This window comes from Sander vitreus, chromosome 18, assembly GCF_031162955.1.
Source record: "Sander vitreus isolate 19-12246 chromosome 18, sanVit1, whole genome shotgun sequence".
NCBI classification, from domain to species: Eukaryota; Metazoa; Chordata; class Actinopteri; order Perciformes; family Percidae; genus Sander; species Sander vitreus.
The window spans coordinates 27,689,430-27,709,597 of NC_135872.1; the positions used below are offsets into that span (position 1 = coordinate 27,689,430).

The following is a 20,168-nucleotide window of genomic DNA, read 5'->3' on the forward strand; positions in this document are numbered from 1 at the left end:
TCTGAAATTAGGTGAAATTCCCCTAAACCATCCAAACTCTTTTGCCAACTGTTGCATTTCACACACCATATTTTTGTTCATCTGTGATATGGTTATATATAAATGTAACTACTGGTTACAACAGCTAATCTCACAGGATTCCCTGTGCGTAAATACTGTGAGAAAAATAACATTTTGGATCAAAAAGCAACGGAGCTCAGAGCTTGAGGCTGAAGAAAGGATTGGCAAATATGCATGCAAGTAATGCAAATATTTGATCCCATAGTTCAATAAAAGGATATAAAATGCAAATGCCCTCTGCAGCAGAAAACAGAGAATCCTCATGAAAGACTCGAGGAATGAGAGAAAGTAAGTCACAAGCTAACACTCTGAGAGTCTCTGAGTGTTGATGGCTGACAACTGTGTGTGTGTGTGTGTGTGTGTGTGTGTGTGTGTGTGTGTGTGTGTGTGTGTGTGTGTGTGTGGTCATGCTGGGACACCTGCCTCAGTCTTCATCACCCTCCACAGGTTGAGGGTGATGCGTCCGATGATGTTGATCTCAGACATGGTGTCGGCGCCGTACTCATCCCTCTCTGCAGCGAAGCGGTTCTCTTTGGAGTCACCTGAGGACACGCACAGAGCCAGGCAGCCAATTACAGAGGAGGAGGGGAGCCGCCAGAGGCTCTCCATTCAGCTACTGCACACATGCATGCACGCACACGCACAAGTGATTGCTCAAAACCAAACACTTGCTAGAGAAGAAAACAAAAGTGCACTAACACACTTTCAGTCTGATATAATATGAAAATATAATAATATACGGGGGTGCCCTGGCAGCTCACTTGGTTGAGCGTGCGCCCCATGTACTAAGGCTCAGTCCTTACCGCAGTGGCCCAGGTTCAAGTCGGACCCGTGGCCCTTTGCTGCATGTCGTCCCCCATCTCTCTACCCAATCCACCGATAATTACTTTTGCAAAATTCTGTACTTGTTTAATATGCAGCTGTGAGCTTTAACAAACGCCAGTGTGCATGCATTTGGCCCGATGTGCCACAGCTTCCTTTAAAAAGAGAGGAACTTAACAGCCGACCAGCAGCTGAGGTTTACTGCGTGGGACATGCATTTTCTCATAGGAAATTATTGTAGTTACCTGATGTGTGGGATTATACAGCTACTTTGGAAGCTGTATTTGACATTCCTTGACCACACATGAAGTCTAGCAGGTATTGTGTCAGTCCACATGACTGCTTAGTTTAAATCACTGCCACTTAAAGGGGGGTGAGAAAGAGAGCTCTCAACGAGACTATTTCATGTGAGGATACACTCTTTAATATTCTTTTACATTATGTTCACACAAAAAAGTAATCCCCCTATGTTAAAACACAAGGGGATGAGTTCTTGGGGAGCAGGTTGCTTCAGGTACTAGAGAGATGAAGCCTAGTTTGAGCAACAGATGTGTGAGTTTAAAGGCTTATCAGGTGGCAACAAAGTTTACAGAGGTTTATACTAGTACATAGCAAGAGACATATTTACACCTCTGGAAAAGTATAACAGCAACAATCATTGTATCCTCTGTGATAATTACAGGTACAGAGAGGTAAACAGTAGAATAATGCTGTTCACTTTACATAGTATCTACCAGGAATGTGCACATATTGGATTGGAAAACGCAGTGCATTGCAAAATGATGTGAAGTTGCTTCATGTTGTGGTAAAAGTTCAACTTTTTTAACGACCACCATGTGTTCTTTTGCAGGACACATCTGTATACAACCTCTGTGCTTTTTCAGCGAGCTCAAGGCTCACTGCCATTCTACAATAGCCTGACAAGCCAGACCCACATCAAGATGTTGGGTCTGGGAACTCATCATTGGCAGGGCTCAATCCGAGGGGCGAGATAAACGGTTGTCTTTCAGATTCCCTCTGCACGCAATAGGATAGCTCTACAACCAACCAGAGCAACGAAGAAGGTAGCGGAGCTAGTTGATAGATTCAACTTTGGCTGTATCCGGTCGGCAAAACTCTGAACACATCTTCCTTTTTTAAGAAGGACTTCAGTGTCGTTCTTTGTTCTTTTCTCAAAGAAAAGCTGAACTGTCTGTCTGAAGTCTTCCAGAGTCGCGGCCAAAGCCGATTCCAAAGACCGCTGTTCGCCAGCAGCAGCAGCCATAAGCCCGCCCACCGACTCTATACACGATGTGATTGGCCCAACCAGAATTTGGTTTTTCCAGCTCGCAAGCCAACGGAGAGTTGCTAGACTGACCCTGGCTGCAAATTACATTTGCTGCCGCTAGGCCACGTCTAGATTTCTAGGCTAATTATACAACACAGTGTTGCACAACAATATACAATTATAGTGCCTGAAGGTACCGCTAAATTCCCAAATGTTCTCACAACAAAATTCACAAGTGAGTTTCTGAACACCATCAATGAGCTGCAACGAAATGCAGAATTTGATGGTGCTGAAAAAAGCTTAAAACACGAATAGATAATATGCCGGCAGCAGCAGGTGGCCGCCCACCAAGAGCCAGGGTCTGTCCGAGGTTTCTGCCTGTAAAAAGGACGTTTTTCCTCGCCACTGTCGCACCAAACACTTGCTCATGGGAATTTGGTTGGTCGTTTTTTACAAATTACAGAGTGTGGTCTAGACCTACTCTATCTGTAACGTGTCCTGAGATAACTCCTGTTGTGATTTGACACTATAAATTAAACTGAATTGAATTATTTCTTTTAAGAAAAATTGTCTACCCACACTAATCAATACTTGGACATACAATAGATCACCTTTGAACTCTGATCGATTCCTTACGCTTGCACAGTGACTACTAGAAGAGCAACCGCCCCAGCTGTACCTGGCACTCGTGACAGCTGCTGACACAGGTCCACTCCGAGCGCTGCAGCCCGCTGGAGGAGGTAGCCCCAGGAACGCATCTGCACCTCATACCCCACCAGGATGTCTGGGTCAAACCTGAGAGAACACACCAACATACATTGTTGTTTAGGTTAGTATTTCACAACCTAAAAAATGCTATAAATAAGATATATTACTTTCCTTCTTTGCCTCAAGTTATGAGCATCGGTGAAGGAAGTAAAATCAACTCCAAATTCTGCTTTATCACCAGCTTTGCATATTTGCCGTTAACGACGCAGTAGTCTGTTGCAACGGAAGTACGTTGCCAGGATAAAGTGTGACATCCAACGTGTGAGGTCAGGCTTTCACTCTCACCTTCCGCTAGGGTTGCACGATATTGACAAAATGTGATATTGATTAATGAATATTGCAATATTGATATTAATTTCGATATTTTTAAACATAAAATTACAAAAGTTACGGGAAAACGCATCAAAATAGATTCATAACAAATAAAACAACTTTTCTTACAACACAAGGTTTATTTCAACTGACTGTCATATTGGACTGGTCCAACATGAATAAATCGTGTGGCCGGTTAGCTCAGTTGGTAGAGCGGGCGCACATATGCAGAGGTTTATTCCTTGATGCAGAAGGTCCAGGGTTCGAGTCCGAACTGTGACGGTAACCCACGTTACTGTACAGTAATACAGTGAACTTCATTTAATATTGTATGTGGTGTTTTCTTTTGCGGGGTGCAAATGTTCCACCAAAACAAGTTCCTTCTAGAGAATATTCAGCAGTGGCACCATTGCTGTGCCTGGAGCTCAGCTACCCATTCAATTATTGTGCTGCAGGGGCAGTGTATAAAAGAAACTGTACCAACAAACATACACACCTCCTCATGATGGCGATCAGCTCCTGAAACAGCACCTTCTCATCAGCGGCGTACGTCACCTGCAGCCCGGAGACGCCCGACCTGACCAGCAGGGGCGCGGCTCCTCTGTGACCTGCTAGGGGCAAATCCATCAGCCTGACTGTACATCGGCACAGATCGAGTGACTATGAACGACCCATGTAAACGATGCTGCTACTTAGTCTTAGTATCAATCTTATGCCAGGATCAGACTACACAAATTCAGCCCGATTTTGACCCAACAGACACGTCGCAGACAAACGTTCAAAGTCGTGCCCGATGATGAGGGTCAGGACCGACAAAAGTGTGTCTTCACCTCTTGTAGTGTGACATCATCAAAGATCAGCAATCTAACGTCTGGGACGCTTCACGACCACGACACAGAAAGTCTAGCATGTCCGAATTTTTTGTCTTTTTCCGCCTAGTGTGACATGTCCTACGACATGTTCCTTGACATTGACCGATAGGAAGAGAGAGCGCTCTCTGCCTCTCTGGCGAACATATGTAAACATGGCGAAAAGAAGCAGAAACGCTACTGCTGCTGTGTGGTGGAGGAAAGCTGCACACAGTGCCCGTATAGGCTTTGTTTTCACGGCAGGGATCGCCCCGCTTCCCATCATCGCACGCTAGTGGGCTCGGCACTACTGTAGCAGTTATCGGTTTCTCTTCACTTTGACCACTGACAAGCAAAGAAAACAGGCTACACCCTCCTAACCACGATGGCTGCACCTGATTGGACGGACGCCAAATGTGGGGCTCCCGGATTTCAAAACAAACCAGCTTGTTCAGAATACAACCTCTTATTTTAAGAAAATAGTTCACGGATGTGTGTTTCTGAAAACATTTAAAGCGAGAAATAGGCCATGCAGTTGCTGAATCTGTATTTATTTCAGATCGACATCGGTCAGTTTAAAAGATTTTTGAGAGTCGACCTATGAACTTGAACTATGAACTTGTGCGTGATCTTCACAACAGCACACGATAATCAGTCTGGGGGCTGGTCGGTGTCATACTCGTAGTGTGGCCACTCTTCTGTCCAAGACACAGCAAGATTTTTTGGCAATATGTCTGTCATAGTGACTGTCGTGAAAGATAAAAAAAAAAAACATGTAGTCTGATCCTGGCATAAGTAAATTAGAAACATCCTCCTTTTCAGAAGTGCTATTTTAAAGTGAGTTTTAACCTGGGTCACAACTTTGATGGTCTTTGTCCACTACGATGGCACCCGTCAGCTGGGTGCTGTCTATGCCTGCCAGGGGAGCATCAGAACTGAGGCAGTAGAATAAGGCACATATGGGGTCAAACTCGGGGTCAGGCTCTAGGTCCCGTCGGGTTCTTGCATGGAGCTCCATGGCCATCAGTGTAAGGTACTGGACCTGAGGGGGAAAAGACCAAAATCAATGTTGTGTCAAAAGAAAAAAATCAATCTGAAGCCTTAATTTTTTTACGGTTTTGTGGGGAATGGTGTTTGTTAACTAAGAAAAGAACTTCTACAAAACCACAGATGCAGCTGAGCACAACTACGGGTCCTATAGATCAACACAGGATGGTTCAACTTCAATAATTCTAAATATGTCTATATCTTATATGGCTGTGGTTTGCTTTTGATTGCCTGTAACATTTCGGATCTGGTTCCCAGTTGGCAAAATATTTGCTTTGAACCTAATAGATCAAACCCTTCTGATTTCCTTGTTTGTTTTGTTTTTAGCAAGGATCCATGTAGAACATTCAGGTAGCAGACTTCTGATTTTTGGCCAGCACTGGTCGTTCCAAACTAAAAGATTGTATCAGCTGTTGCTAACCAATGGTAATTCTGTGAACCCTAAAATGGAAGTTTTGGCTGTTGTCTGGTTATTGTGCTCCCTACAGGCCCCAATAACCAGACAACTCTACTACCACATTACCAAAAAGTGAACAAACCATCAGAGCAGTGGTTCCCAAACTTGTTCCAACCATGCCACCCCTTCATAGTGATTTTTTTGTCATGGCATGGGAACCTCAATACCACACTGATTGCGTCATCGGACATTGATGGACATCCATGTCCACAAACAGCAAAAATCTGTGGGATTTCTTTTGGATTAGATTAGATAGACTTGTATTGATCCCAAATTGGGAAATGTCAGTGCTACAGCACCGAAATATCAGACACATGGCACACATACAGAATATACAAGAAACAGCTCAGGTTCAGTCGTTTTAGACTAAGTGGAGGTCCAAGATGGAGCAGCATTTCTCTTAGCTGCATTTACAAACTTGTTCTCATGATTACGATTTCTGACTGAACCTGGAATATTCACAAGCCAAAGGGTTACTATGACCGCGAAGGCGATTCATGCTTTTATTAGTTGGTCTGACTCAGACCTCCATCTCACGACTTCAACTCGTACAAAATGCTGCTGCTCGCTTTTTAACAAATACGTGCACACATCACTCCTGTTCTCTACACCCTACATTGGCTCCATGTGCATTTTAGAATTGATTTTAAGATTTTATTGTTTGTTTTCAATCAGTGATCAGGCTTTTGCAGTTGCTGCCCCGAGACTCTGGAACAAGTTACCCCCTGATATTTGCACTATTACAGATGTAGCTCTTTTTAGGTCCAAACTCAAAACCTATTTGTTTAGAATGGCTTTTAATACGTAGCAGTGGTGTGACAGTTTCCCTCTCCTCCTCCTGTTTCTATGTAACCTTTTCTGATTTTATTCATTCTTTTTTTTGTATATGTTGTTTTATTCTTGGTTCCTGATGTGAAGCACTTTGGATACCTGCTGGTTGCTGTAAAGTGCTATATAAATAAATGTTGAGTGATTGATTGATTGATTGATTGATTAATGACAACCAGCAACAGTGAGCTGTCATGTTAACAGCTGAGTCATACAGTAACTGCATTTAAAAAGGGTTTTTAATTCAGAGTTTCTGCTTATTTCTTATGTATGATGTGTTAGTTGTCATAAACATAGTTAATGTTAATGTGGTCTCCGGGAACCATCACCTTATCGTGGTGGAGAGGTTTGTGTCCCCCTATGAACCTGAGGGCTGTGGACGAGAGGGTCACCTCCCTACGCCTGCGGGTTGTGGGGGGGAAAACTGACTGTTGTTTGTGCATATGCACCAAACAAGAGTTCAGAGTATTCGGCCTTCTTGGAGACCTTGAGTGGAGTCCTGCATGGGGCTCCAGTCGGGGACTCCATAGTTCTGCTGGGGGACTTCAACGCGCACGTGGGTAATGATGGAGACACATGGAGAGGCGTGATTGGGAGGAACGGCCTCCCTGATCTAAACCAGAGTGGTTGTTTGTTGTTGGACTTCTGTGCTAGTCATGGATTGTCTATAACGAACACCATGTTCGAACATAGGGATGCTCATAAGTGTACTTGGTACCAGAGCACCCTAGGCCAAAGGTCAATGATCGATTTTATAATCGTTTCATCTGATCTGAGGCCGTATGTTTTGGACACTCGGGTGAAGAGAGCTGTCAACCAATCACCATCTGGTGGTGAGTTGGGTCAGGGGGTGGGGGAAGACTCTGGACAGACCTGGTAAGCCCAAACGGGTAGTGCGGGTAAATTGGGAACGTCTGGAGGAGGCCCCTGTCCGACAGACTTTCAACTCACACCTCCGGCGGAGCTTTTCGTGCATCCCTGTGGAGGCTGGGGGCATTGAACCCAAGTGGACAATGTTCAAAGTTTCCATTGCTGAAGCTGCGGTGAGGAGCTGTGGTCTTAGGTGCCTCAAGGGCAAGGCATCATCGGCCTGTGACCTTCAGCACTCACTGGATCGGTTTACAGCAGAGTGTGAAGCGGCTGGGATGAGGATCAGCACCTCTAAATCGGAGGCCATGGTTCTCAGCAGGAAACCGATGGAGTGCCTTCTCCAGGTAGGGAATGAGTCCTTACCCCAAGTGAAGGAGTTCAAGTACCTTGGGGTCTTGTTCATGAGTGAGGGGACAATGGAGCGGGAGATTGGTCGGAGAATCGGCGCAGCGGGTGCGGTATTACATTCAATTTATCGCACCGTTGTGCCGAAAAGAGAGCTGAGCCAGAAGGCAAAGCTCTCCATCTACCGGTCAGTTTTCGTTCCTACCCTCACCTATGGTCATGAAGGTTGGGTCATGACCGAAAGAACAAGATCCAGGGTACAAGCGGCCGAAATGGATTTCCTCAGGAGGGTGGCTGGCGTCTCCCTTAGAAAGTCATCCAGGTCATCCGTCAGGAGCTCGGAGTAGAGCCGCTGCTCCTTCGCGTCGAAAGGAGCCAGTTGAGGTGGTTCGGGCATCTGGTAAGGATGCCCCCTGGGCACCTCCCTAGGGAGGTGTTCCAGGCACGTCCAGCTGGGAGGAGGCCTCGGGGAAGACCCAGGACTAGGTGGAGGGATTATATCTCCAACCTGGCCTGGGAACGCCTCGGGATCCCTCAGTCGGAGCTGGTTAACGTGGCTCGGGAAAGGGAAGTTTGGGGTCCCCTGCTGGAGCTGCTACCCCCGCGACCCGATACCGGATAAGCGGACGAAGATGGATGGATGGATAGTTAATGTGAACTTTGTTTTATGCGCACAATAACACAATGGGAATGAACAAATCTTGGCTGCCACTAAAAGCTGTACGAACCTATTTAGATTGAATAATACTTTAAGTGTTCTGATTCAATAAGCACATTTAATTAACGCTATCTAACTCCAACCTTAAATATTTGACTGATATAACCTTCCAAAAACAAACTGAGAAAGGTATGGGCCAGCTCACCTCATGCAGAGCTTTGGCATCCTGCAGGTTTTGCATGCTGATTTTGAAGCCGTAAGAGTTGGCTATGCTGGGCCCTTCAATCTGAGAGTTCTCTTTCTTTGGCACATTCAAAGCAGCAAACTGATTCTGTGGAAGACAAAGAGCATGTGAGAGACATCTAAATGAACAAGATAACACAGGCACATCAAATGAACAGCAACTCCAATTGAGGCTAAATTCAAACAACTGAAGAGGGGCCGACTTAATTCAGGGAAACAAACTGGAGGCATAATATCAGGTACATACGACACTCTCCATGCACAGCCCGACCCTGGTATTAAAGCTGTTTCCCTAACCAGGGTGGACTGTGGTGGACTGTGGTGGACTGTAGTCTTTGATGTGGTGAGAGGTCTAAAAAAAAAAAAAAAATCACTTGTGGTCTGACCTTCATCTGTGTGGTCAGTAACACTCTTCTCAGTGGGTCCGCTTGGCTTCTCCTTCTCTGCTGGAGTCTCTGAGAAACGGCATCCTCTGCAGCAGGAATAAGAACAAACATGAGTAACAATGACTATCAATAACAGGACTGCATGCAGAAGATTTGCCTGAATGAGAAATAATTAGAAGAAAAAGTTAGCTATGATGCATTCTAGGGCTGCACAACTAATAGCAATTTTATCGAAATCGCAACATGGACGAGTGCAATATCCATCTTGTATAAATTACAAACTTAAATAAATCATTTTAATTTAAATATTTTTCAATGAAAATGAGAACAATGATCCGAAAATTACAATTCTCTCCAATATTGTTAATCCTATCGGAATCACAATAGCAGTCAAAATGATCGCAGTTAGATATTTTCTTCATTTCGTGCAGCCTTATAACATTCAAGGCAAACTTCAATTACAGATAACATACAGAGATTACAGGCAGAATGGAACGGTTGTTGTCTTACCCTCAGATATGGGCGTGCTGCACACTGGCTCCAGATCTTCCTTGCTTCGCCGCCTCCTCCTTAAAAAGGGGGTGCTATGAAGGAGGAGAGGACTAGTCCTCCCCTCTTTCCTGTTACTGACATTGAGGAGCGAAGGACTAAGATTGTCCCTTAGTCTCTCCGGGGAGTCCGAGAGCCGAGGCGACAGTGGTTCTGGAGAGTTTTGCCTGTTTTCACTGAGCCGATGTGGCCCTAAGGGGCTGGACTGACAAGACTGCTGCCAGGTAGGCAACTCTGGGGACTCTGGAGAGGTGGTTTCATTATCATAATCATCATCATCGTCATGTTTTTCTCCACCCTCCTGCTCAATATCCACACCGCCTTCATCTGAAACTGGACTCACCTCTGCGGATTTACAATGAGAGCCTGCATTCATCATGGGAGATATGATTAGGGACAGGTTGCATTTCTTTCTCCTTTGGGTCCTGATACTGGAGAGTCTTTTTGCCAGCTCAACCTTTACTACTGGACAGCTGGAAGCCGCTGGCTGCTCAGTTCTCTGTGGGCTCTCCCTCCTTCTCAGCCCTTTTTGTAAACTCTCGTACTGTTTCCTGGCTTCCAGCCACAGCTGCACACGCTCTCTGCTTGGTGGGTTTTTGCAGGGCAGAAGGATGACCTTCTTGTCACTGGCTGAGGACTGGTGAAGCTCAGCCTGCTCTTTACTTGCGTCTGAGGCCTCAGCTCCCTGGGCTTGGGAAGATGAGGTAATATTGATGGCAGGGTGTGTCATGGCTGAGAAGGCAGTTTTCCAGAAATGCAGGCCCTCCAAAGACAGGTCTCCACTGAACTCCGCAAGCTCCTTAGCCAGCCTAGTACGCACCGTTAACTTACGGCCGCCAACCTCCCTAGAAAGGAGACATGGGAAAGGGGTTATTTGACTTATTCACATTTCATTAATTTCTGCAATTCATTACAACTTAATGAGTGGAGAACTATGCATTATTTAATAATTAAAGCTGACTGATTGATATTAAATAAAAAAAAAAAAAAAAAAAACTGCTAAGATGTATTAATTTCCATTTTGACATTCTAATATTTTTATAGGGATCCCCTTAATTTGGTTATTTAAGATGTGTGACCAGATATGTACTGAGCAGTACATTTTACCGTTGAAAAATGAACTACGTAAAGGCAACACTGCTTCTAGAACAATCTTTAGCATTTCCATACTGCAATTTCTACAAAGGTTCCTTACATTCAGTGTATTGTGTGTTTCCTTGAGGTCTAACAAACTGTTGAATGCATGACCTTCCTTATAATACATTTACAAAGCTAATTTTTTGGTATATTTTGAAAGCTTAATTGTTTTCGTTCATGCTTACTAGCTTGCGGTCTTCTCCTTCACTGCTTTTGTTTGCACATTGCTATGTTTCTCTGCGGCACCAACTGCACATGCATGCTTGCAGGTGTGCATGTGGAGATATAAGCAAAATGGAAAGCCACCTGTAAAGACATTGTTCCGTAACACTACTAGTGGTCAAAAACTCCACAGGGTAACTTTACGTAACCACTAATTTATGTGCCGAAATATATGACGCTAAAATCGACTGATAATATAAGCCATGCTGATGTATTGGTCAGGCTCCATTTCTTACACGGGAGGCTTTTCAGATGCATTTGTACATTGAGTCCACACACAGCTTATTCATATGCAATATATCTTAAATATAAATATTACTTCAACTTGTGGCGTTGGTGCAAATAGTCTTACATTGGTTTCCCTGGTACATCAGAAGGGTTGCTGCAGAAGGGCTCCTGGAAGGTGGCCTCCGACATCTCCAGGTCCAGCAGAGTGCTGAGGATCTCCTCCCGGCTTGGAGGAGACATGAGGGGCTTGAGAATGTGGGCTCCGCCTCCTGCTCCCCGCAACAGCTGGCTTGCCCGCACCTGGGATAGTGAGCTGATGGAGCGTGGAGAGCTACTGGACGATAGTCCATCAATGCCCTCCAGAAGCTCTCCTGTTGGTGAGCCCTCATGGTCGACGAATGACGCAGAGCTTAAAGGCAAAGGCAGGACAGGATCGAAGACGGAAAAGAGCAGCTCTTTTCTCTCACAGTGAAAGTCTTGAAAGGGGCTCAGAGTATGGGCTTTACCTAAAGAGAAGTCCCACTCTCTGCTTTGGATTTTCTCTGAGTCGAGGAATGCCAGGTGATTTGATTCAGACTCCCCGTTCTTGGGTCTATCGAAGAGGTCAGGGCTGACAAGCCCTGCTTGGTGCCAGTCAGAGCCTCTTTGAAGCTCCTCCCCAGAATCAAACAGCCTGTCACGTTTCTTCTCAAAGCCCAGTGCAGGAGCGGATACAGCTTCCTGGCTGACATCACTCAGGAACTTAACTGGTAAATTTTTATCAGTCAGGACAAACTGACTGCCGCTGTATGGGCTGGAGAACTCTGTCTGATCAATGGCATTTATATCAAAGGTATAGTTGTGTGGGAGCTCTGGTGACAAGCTGTCCTCTATGAAGTTGCAGCTGTCCAGGCCTGGGTCTGACAGGAAGAGGGGGCAATCATCCGCCATGTTGCCCTCCTGCTTCACTGATAGATTTGGCTGAGTGCTGCTAGCCTTGCCTTTCCTGATTCTGGGCTTTTTGTCCTTGGGAGTAGATTTTGGGGCCCTGGGTTTCCGTGGAGTTGTGGAGGGTGCTCTTTTGTGATTAGCTGGCTTAGTTGTGGGATCTAGTAGCACTGTGGCCTGAGCTATGGCAGTGAAGTGGCTGTCTGTACCGACCACTTGTAGAGGAAGAGCCTGTCCCTGCTGCCTTTTCTGGAGAAGCTGCTTGAGGACAGTCAAGCCAGAGGGGGTCTCATAGAGAGTGGGGATCTCCCCGTTTTTAGGGCCCGAGTGTGGGAAGGCTGCTGATAATTGGGAGTCTTTACTGTTTTCCAGTAAGGGTCTACCAGCCAAAGGAGGTGGAGGAGCCGTGCACGCCTCTTGTGAAGCCTCTGCCTTTACTACAGTGGTCTGGCAACCTTGTTGCTTCAGCTGAACCGGTGATGAAAAGCTTTGGTTGACCTCCATGATGGATGTCTCACAGTCCTCAACCTTTGGTTCTATAGACTGGTCTACTGACTTAGAGGCTAATATTGATGCGGGCTGGGAACTGCCATGGCTGTTGCCATCTGTGCTCACTGGCTGCTGAAATGGAGGGACGTATTGAGAGAAACTCTGGGAAGGAGGTAACTCATCCTCTGGGAAAAGGAGCTGGGAGGTGTCTTTACTTGAGTCACGGCTTTTGGGTTCCTCGGTTTTCTTTTTGCGAGACTTTCGAGGTCTTGTGGTGGTTGTAGAACTGTTGACGGTGCCTTCAGCTGCATCTTTAGCCTTCTTCCTCTGTATTGGAGCAGCACCACTCCTTTGTCTTAATTTCTCTTTTTTGGGATTCTCTTCCTCCCGAGGTTTAGTAACAGACCTGCCTACTTTCCTTTTAGTGTCTGTGGATTTCTTCGGTTTGGCAGCTTGACGCTTCTTTTGTGCTCCTTTGGTTGAAGACACTGTGTGCGGCTTGTGAAATGCAGAACTAAGACATGGGTCACTGAGTGGGTTTATCATGTGTTCTGAACTCATGCTGTCCATTAGAGGGTCACTTGGTGACCAACAACGAGGGGGTGTTGAGTGTGTGGGGCTTGGGGATCTATCAGAGAGGTAGCCCAACTCTTCCATGACATCAGTATACTCAATGTCATGGTCATCAGTAAGCTCACAGTAACATGGCCGAGGGGGCGGTAAAGAGGGTAGAATTGGGCCTCTCTGACAGCCTTTAGTCCTTCTGACCCTAACACCCTGTCTTACCCGAGGTTTTGAGGAGTTGCCGACTGTTTTCTTATTTGTGGGGCTGACCTTTGCCTTTCTTTTGGGCTGTTTTTTTGCCTTTGGCTCAGTTATGGGGAACTTGACAGCAGTGGATTCTGGCACCTTGGGCCAGAAATCCTTAAGAGGGGCTAGTTGGTTGTACTGCTGTAGCTTGTCTGGCGTCAGCAACACCAACTGCTCCTCTGCATTCACTTTGGACATCTTCACCAGCATGTTTTTCTGTCCTTTGAACCTGTTGATAATAATGTACTTGATGATGATAGGGGGTTCCTTCTTACGACGTTTCTGGTATTTTACTTCCTGCCCACTGGGGACATTGGGGTCATTCAACCGTTCTTTGACGGAGGCTGGAGTCTTAGAATGAGTGACACCCAAGTATTCTCCATCCTCGCTGTCATAGATCATCTTCCGTTTGGCCCTCAGGGTGTATTTACTACCAGGCAGTGCTGAAGGCTTAGTACAGGTGACCTTAGCTGATAAATCGTGTAATGGGCTTAACCTTTCCTCTGCGGAGTCTTTAGCTCCTTCAGAAAAACTGGCAGTGGTGGTGGCCGGGGGCTCTGAAAGCAGTTCTGTCTGTTCATTTACAGACCTCTCCTCACTTACTGGCTCCTTCTCTGTGATTGGCTCTCTCTCTATTATTGGCCCATTTTGAATTGGCTCAGACTCTTTTATTGACTTATCCTCCAAAGCTGGCATCTCGGTGTCTGATGTCACTGGACAAGCAGGTGTGGTTGCACCTGTGCAAACCTGGCTGTCAGAGGTGGAGCCTTCAACTGTGTCCAATTTGTTTCTCTGCCCTGCCATTCCCAACCTTTTTTTACACACTTTTAGCCTAGCTCTACGAGGCTGGGCCTGTTCAAGCTTGCTGCAGGGATCAGTCGGCTTTTTGCTCCCAGCTTTCTTCCTACTCAGGCAGTTGGAGAGGATGACACTGGGGAAGAACTTGTAATGTGCTTCCTGCTGGGCCACTATTGTCCTGTCAGTCTTATTTTCCTGATAGTCCTCGTACCTGATTTTGAGTTCACCAACATCTCCCTCCTCACTGTCCTGGAGCATTTCTTCCTGCTGAGGATCAAGAAACTCATCCTCTACCATGGGTGACGGGGCTGAAGAGATGTTCCTCAGGATGGGGCTTTTACTATCCTTCTGGCTCAGCTCCAGCTCTGTCTTAGCTGTGCAGTTTCTCAGCTCTGAGTAACAGAGAGAGAAGGCCCTGTGATTCTGAAGGATGGACAGACAGTTTGTTTCTACATTCTTTATGCTGCTGTACTTCCCGTTTTTGGTTACCTTTCCGTTACCAAATGGGAAACTTTCTAGGTCTGTCTTATCCAAAGCTATGGAGGTTTTCTGGTCATAGGTGTACATGGGTCGTATGTCTTGTTTGTCTACGCAGACGGGAGACACCTCAGGGTGATTGGGTAACTTGCAGGGGATGGGATGTTTGACTGGCGGGATGTAGGGGATTTCTTTATTAAACTTGAACCCTGTTGAACTGTCCTGGCTGCTTTTTGATTGAAAGTGCAGGTCAAGTGGTTTCTCCGTGTCAAGCACATTAACTGGTCTGTGCTCAGGGTGCTTGCACTCAAGAAGGATCTTCGCTGGAGAAGGTGGCTCCAGGTGAACCGTCTCCGCGGAGAAGGGATTTTTTTTCCCGAGCATCTTTTCTGTGACTATGAGAGAAGACTGGGTCCTGGAGCCACTGTCCGTTATGGATGAATCTATGGATACAACAGAAGAGGCATGGGAAATCTTTAATTTGTATACAATTACTTATTTCTCTTCAAATCAAGATCAAATGACCTTTTAAAAACTTTAGATTTATTAATAATTAAGGAAAATATTTGAGGTGTCAGTCCTAACTTTAAGGCTCCTTAGTTTTCGGTTTAAAAGTAAACATTGTAGCAAAGGTCAAAAGGACTCATAGACTGTAGTTGCAGTCCTAATAACAGTCTGTAATGTGCTAATGTGTAATGGCAATGTGTTTCAGTGCGTAAGTGAAATTTTACAACCATGCTGTAGCGGCCATTCAATAAGGTTGCATTTAGCTCACTAACAAATCAAACCAATCCATTAACACCAGAGATGAAGGCTCGCACAATGCTATGCTACTTGGACACTGGAACAATACAGTTGGCAGTGCTGATGACCTCAGCCTCAGCAGTCTGACACAATAAATCATCAAACCAAAGCTGCTCTTCAGACAATGCATAAAGTCACGTTAATGAATCTCCAACTACAGTGGTGCTCATAAGTTTATGAACCCATGCTAAAGTTGACTAAAAAGAGGAATAAAAAAATCATCTTTTGGAAATTGATCTTAATGCCTTAAAATAGCCCCCCCACATCATCACATACCCTTCACCATACCTAGAGATTGGCATTCCATAAAATCATCTCTCAATGCAAATCAAACCAGCTATTAGGCTAACTGAAATATTTTTTTAATTAAGGCATTAAGATAAATTTCCAAAAGATGATTTTTTTACTCCTCGTTTTAGTCAACTTTAGCATGGGTTCATAAACTTATGAGCACCACTGTATGATTTTATTGCCATCACTGGATTATACAGTAAAATCTGTTGTAATAATAATCTATATGTAGAATTACCAGTTAGAATTAGAATTATCAAAGTATGAGGATTTGTTTGTCACATGCTGATGGTATTTGATGCCAGATACAATATAGTCGACTTAACTGCTCAATGACGACGTTTTGAGCTTGATGTCGACTAGTCGCTGATCAGGTGTTTTGTCAATAACGACATAGACCGGTAGCACTATCTCTTGCAAAATTAGTCAAAAACCCAGCTGATTTGAAACTTTGTTTGAAAGCCACAGAACGTTTGGGATGCAAGTAGATGGCGTGAGAGGAGAGCTGCCTTGTAGCTGTTTGGACTTCTGCTACGCTGAAATGGCGTTTGCAGTCAGCCGTTGGTGTAAAGACACGCAGGAGTTACGGTGCTAATGGTACAGGCTGTCGAGCATCGGATCAGTGGATTATCACACGCCGTCCAACGCAGGTGGTTTTAGCAGTGCTCGACTTTAATGGCCATTTAAATTATGTGCACAGTGCATACATAACTAGGCATAAACCCAATGCATTTGTTACCAACAAGGGAGGACAAAAGACTTTTGTTACGAGAGTAGCGTGAGAATGGCAGGTACGTTGAGTGAGTAACGTCAGTGGTCAAGCAAGGAGAGCGAGCGGTAGCGGTGTCGGAGTTAGTGGTGTGCAATGCTGCAAAATTTGGTATTGATCCGATACCAAGTAAATACAGGGCCAGTATCACCGATACAGATACTTTTTAATAATCAAGGTGGACGCATCATCAAATTGCTAAATCTGAATGAATTCTCATGACCCTTAAGTGGTTTTGTGATTTTTCCTTTGGATTATTAATACGTTAAAACCCAGGACAGAATTTTCATAAGCTTGTATACATTTGTTGTGTTACCACTGTATCTTACAGCCTTTTTACAAATTATACAGCCTGCCGTTGTTTCATTTTTGGCCTGATAATATAGCCACACGGAGCTCCTCTTCCTCTCTGCCATTCTTCTGCTCCGTCACTGTCCTGCTTGTGTGTGTGTGTGTGTGTGTGTGTGTGTGTGTGTGTGTGTGTGCTGCTGGCCGCCGCCGGGCCTGGCTGCTTGCTTGCTTGTTTGCCCGGCGCCGCTGAGTCATGTGACGGTAAACATCAAATCACAAGGGAGAGAGAGAGGGAGAGAGAGAGAGAGAGAGAGAGAGAGAGAGAGAGAGAGAGAGAAGGCGGAGCAAAGTGTGCCTGCTCTGTGCTGTGACAGGAGTGGCACTTAGACAGCCAGGTCGCCTCTTTGATGAAACCAAAGCAGTGCATACTGGAGAGAAAGTAAAACTGTAAAAGTATCGATCTTATTACACTGGTACTGGTCAATATCAATACCAAACTTTTGATTGACTGACTTTAATCATGGTCACAGTGTCGGACATAATTACCGGGACTGGTGTGCGTAAAGTTACCGCTGGTAAACCCAGTAGTGTGACTAGCGTAGTTGAAGCCCAAACTGAAAAACGGGTAGTTAAGCTCACTGCAAAAGCACTTGCTGATAAATTGGACAGGTTGCAAAATGCTATAAAGGCTAAGCTACACAAAGCAGGCGTCTTAAGAAAATCAATGCAAGGGTTGATATAAAATACAGGTACAGAATGGAAATCCCTCCTCCTGTGATTTTATTAATGATGTCAATAACGTCTTCAGCACCTAGTCAACCTCGACTTGACTTTCATCCCGAGTATTTAAAAATCTAAAGTCATGCAACCCCTAGAGTGAAGTCAGTTTTTGGTTACACTTTACTTGAAGGTATCTACATAAGAGTGACATGACACTGTCATGAACGTGTCATAAACAACATGGGTGTTGTTTATGACATAACGCTTCTGTCAGTAAGTGTCATTCAGTTTTGTCATGACAAGTTATGGTTATGGTTAGCGTTAGGGTTGGGGTTCATGTGTCATTACTGTGTCATGACAGTGTCCTGTGTTCATGACAGTGTCATGTCACTCTTATGTAGATACCTTCAAGTAAAGTGTAACCCAATTTTTTTCTTTGTTTCATGTATGAAATCAGTCTAAACAGTTTATAAAATATCGAAATCTATCTTGTCTACTTAATCTAAGCAGGTATCAATCTAACAAATGTAATTTGTTCCTCACACCTCTGTGTGTTGATTCACTGACCCAGACCGGTCACCTGTCACACATACAGTAGAGAGTTTCATTCATGGAACATGATGTCATTCATAGCAACGGGGTCAACCCCCTGAACTTTTTGTGCCATTTAGGAGGATTCCTAGTGGTAAGATAAGATCCTTTGTGAATACAGCCCCAGAAAATCAGCTGTAATTACAAACTGGCTCCAGTGGTACTAATTAGACTGCAGACTATTTCCTCCGTCTATTCCCAGGTCTGACATTTAAAGCAGAGGATGTTTTATATTCTTGTCCTTTATCTCGCTCATCTTAAGTGTTAGGTGTTAAGAGGCAGCTTGTACCTCATTGGCTGCTGTTCAAAGACAGCTCTAGTTGTATTAAAAAGGAACAGGCTGACTTATTGGGACTGTCTTATTCCCCGTCTCCCCCAGAGTTAGATAAGTCCATACCCTTCTCATCTCCGTGCGTGTCGTAACTCTGTCTGACGCCCCCACCGCTAGCCTAGCTTAGCATAGATCCTGGAGGTAACCGGCTCCATCTAGCCTACTGCTCCCAATAAGTGACAAAATAACGCCATCATGTTCCTATTTACAGGTTGTGATTTGTATAGTCACAGCGTGTACAAATAACAAGGTCACATGACACACAGCCATCTTCTAACCATATATAAACTGGGAACTATATTCTCAGAAGGTGAAGCACTGCTACTTCTGCGGAGTGATTTGCTCGCAGCACCTGTGAAGCCTCGTGGTGAGGAGCAGAAAGTAACAACGGTGCTTTTCAGGTGCTAATCACTCCGCCCAAGTAGCAGTGCTTCGCCTTTCTCTAACATTTTGACCCCAACCCCGCCAAGCTTTGAATATTCGCTGATGATAAGTACTGAAGCTTCGAAGCTTAAAAAATGGTGTTCGGCACAGCCCTATCAAATACACATCCCGGTGTCTTGCACTGTGTTGAATCCCAGCTCCCTCATAATGAAATTAGATTGTACAGCCAAAACCGGGTGTCAACTGAGACGGTTACTGACCGCCGCTGTCAGATGTGTACTCTGACATCCTCGGTGTTACATCAGCAGGGGATATAAGATAAGCGTCAGAGCACACTGACATTTAAGTGCCGTCTCAGCATGCGCTGACTCACCGCTGCTCTCGTCTGCGGCCCCATCAAGCTGGGGGATGGACAGGTTGGCGAACAGAGAGTTATTCCCGCTCCACTCCATGTCTTCGTCAGAGGACTCCTGCTGCTCGTCACTGGAGCAGTCCTCGGGCTCCTTCACACCCGACCTGCACACACAGGGATGATGGGAACATTGATTAAGCAGCGCACAGGCACCGCTCACTGTGGACAACCTTCATCTGACGGCCGAGCGGCTGCTGGCTCGTGCAGGAGAGCACAGTTTGCATTGCTTGGTACTTACATTACTCTTTACTAAACTGGGCAGAGACTCAGACCGAGCCCAATGTTAATCACCCCGGTCTATTCACTATAAGAAAATCGTATGTATCGCGATTTTTGACGATTTGTAAAATTGATTCTTTTCCCTAGAATCAATAATTTTGAATTTTTGTTTTTACCAATGATTCACCTAAATAATTTGTGTTTATAGGGTACTGCCAAAGGCGACTACATCATATCCGGTTCCAGCAAAACAGAGCAGAAAGCAGAAAACCCATCTTATGTTCGTCTTTACAAAGTAAACAAATGTCTAACTGACTGAACGACATGTGATGTCATTCTTCTTAGAAAACTATCAGTTTTTAGAAATGTCTCATGATATATTGTCTCTAGAAGTGTATTATTCATCTTTTTGTTTTTGTTAAAGAAGGATAAGAAAAATCTCAATACGATCAAATTGCAATACTTCTAGAATCCCAATAAATGAAAATAGCAATACAAATCCAATCGGCACCCATGTAACGGGAAAGAATGGAATCGAGACAAAAGCATATCCTCCCAGCCTTTATAAAAACCAGGCCAAATTTCTGCCATATCAGTTTGACATTCAGGTTTAGCGGGTTTGTGACGCCCAACTACCTGTCCACAGAAATCTGCAGGTCCATATTTTTCATCTTGCTTTGTGTTAAAAGTTGTTTCAAAAATATACATTCACTATCAGAAACCAAATCTCTCCAATGTGTAATTACGAGCAGCCGTACAAGAACGTTGCCAAAATAAAGTATTAGTTAGAATTTGTAGTCAAATGAAA

At 44.8% G+C, this 20,168-nt stretch overlaps 1 protein-coding gene across 3 annotated transcripts in view; it reads right to left on the bottom strand.

The window, feature by feature from the left end:
• rev3l (REV3 like, DNA directed polymerase zeta catalytic subunit) overlaps positions 1-20,168 on the bottom strand; it is a 99,329-nt gene that overhangs the window by 14,051 nt on the left and 65,110 nt on the right. For 2 of the 3 annotated variants that reach the window (XR_013503453.1, XM_078275152.1), the window contains exons 12-20: positions 19,103-19,245; positions 11,172-14,991; positions 9,422-10,305; positions 8,912-8,997; positions 8,488-8,613; positions 4,927-5,119; positions 3,726-3,840; positions 2,829-2,944; positions 484-602 (exon numbers count right to left, since the gene is read on the bottom strand). Coding sequence is in view for 2 of the 3 variants with exons in the window: in XM_078275152.1 (XP_078131278.1) it covers positions 484-602; positions 2,829-2,944; positions 3,726-3,840; positions 4,927-5,119; positions 8,488-8,613; positions 8,912-8,997; positions 9,422-10,305; positions 11,172-14,991; positions 19,103-19,245 (5,602 nt within the window). In the remaining variant the exon portion in view is untranslated. The remainder of the gene's footprint in view (positions 1-483; positions 603-2,828; positions 2,945-3,725; positions 3,841-4,926; positions 5,120-8,487; positions 8,614-8,911; positions 8,998-9,421; positions 10,306-11,171; positions 14,992-19,102; positions 19,246-20,168) is intronic. The other variant, XM_078275153.1, reaches the window with a different exon arrangement.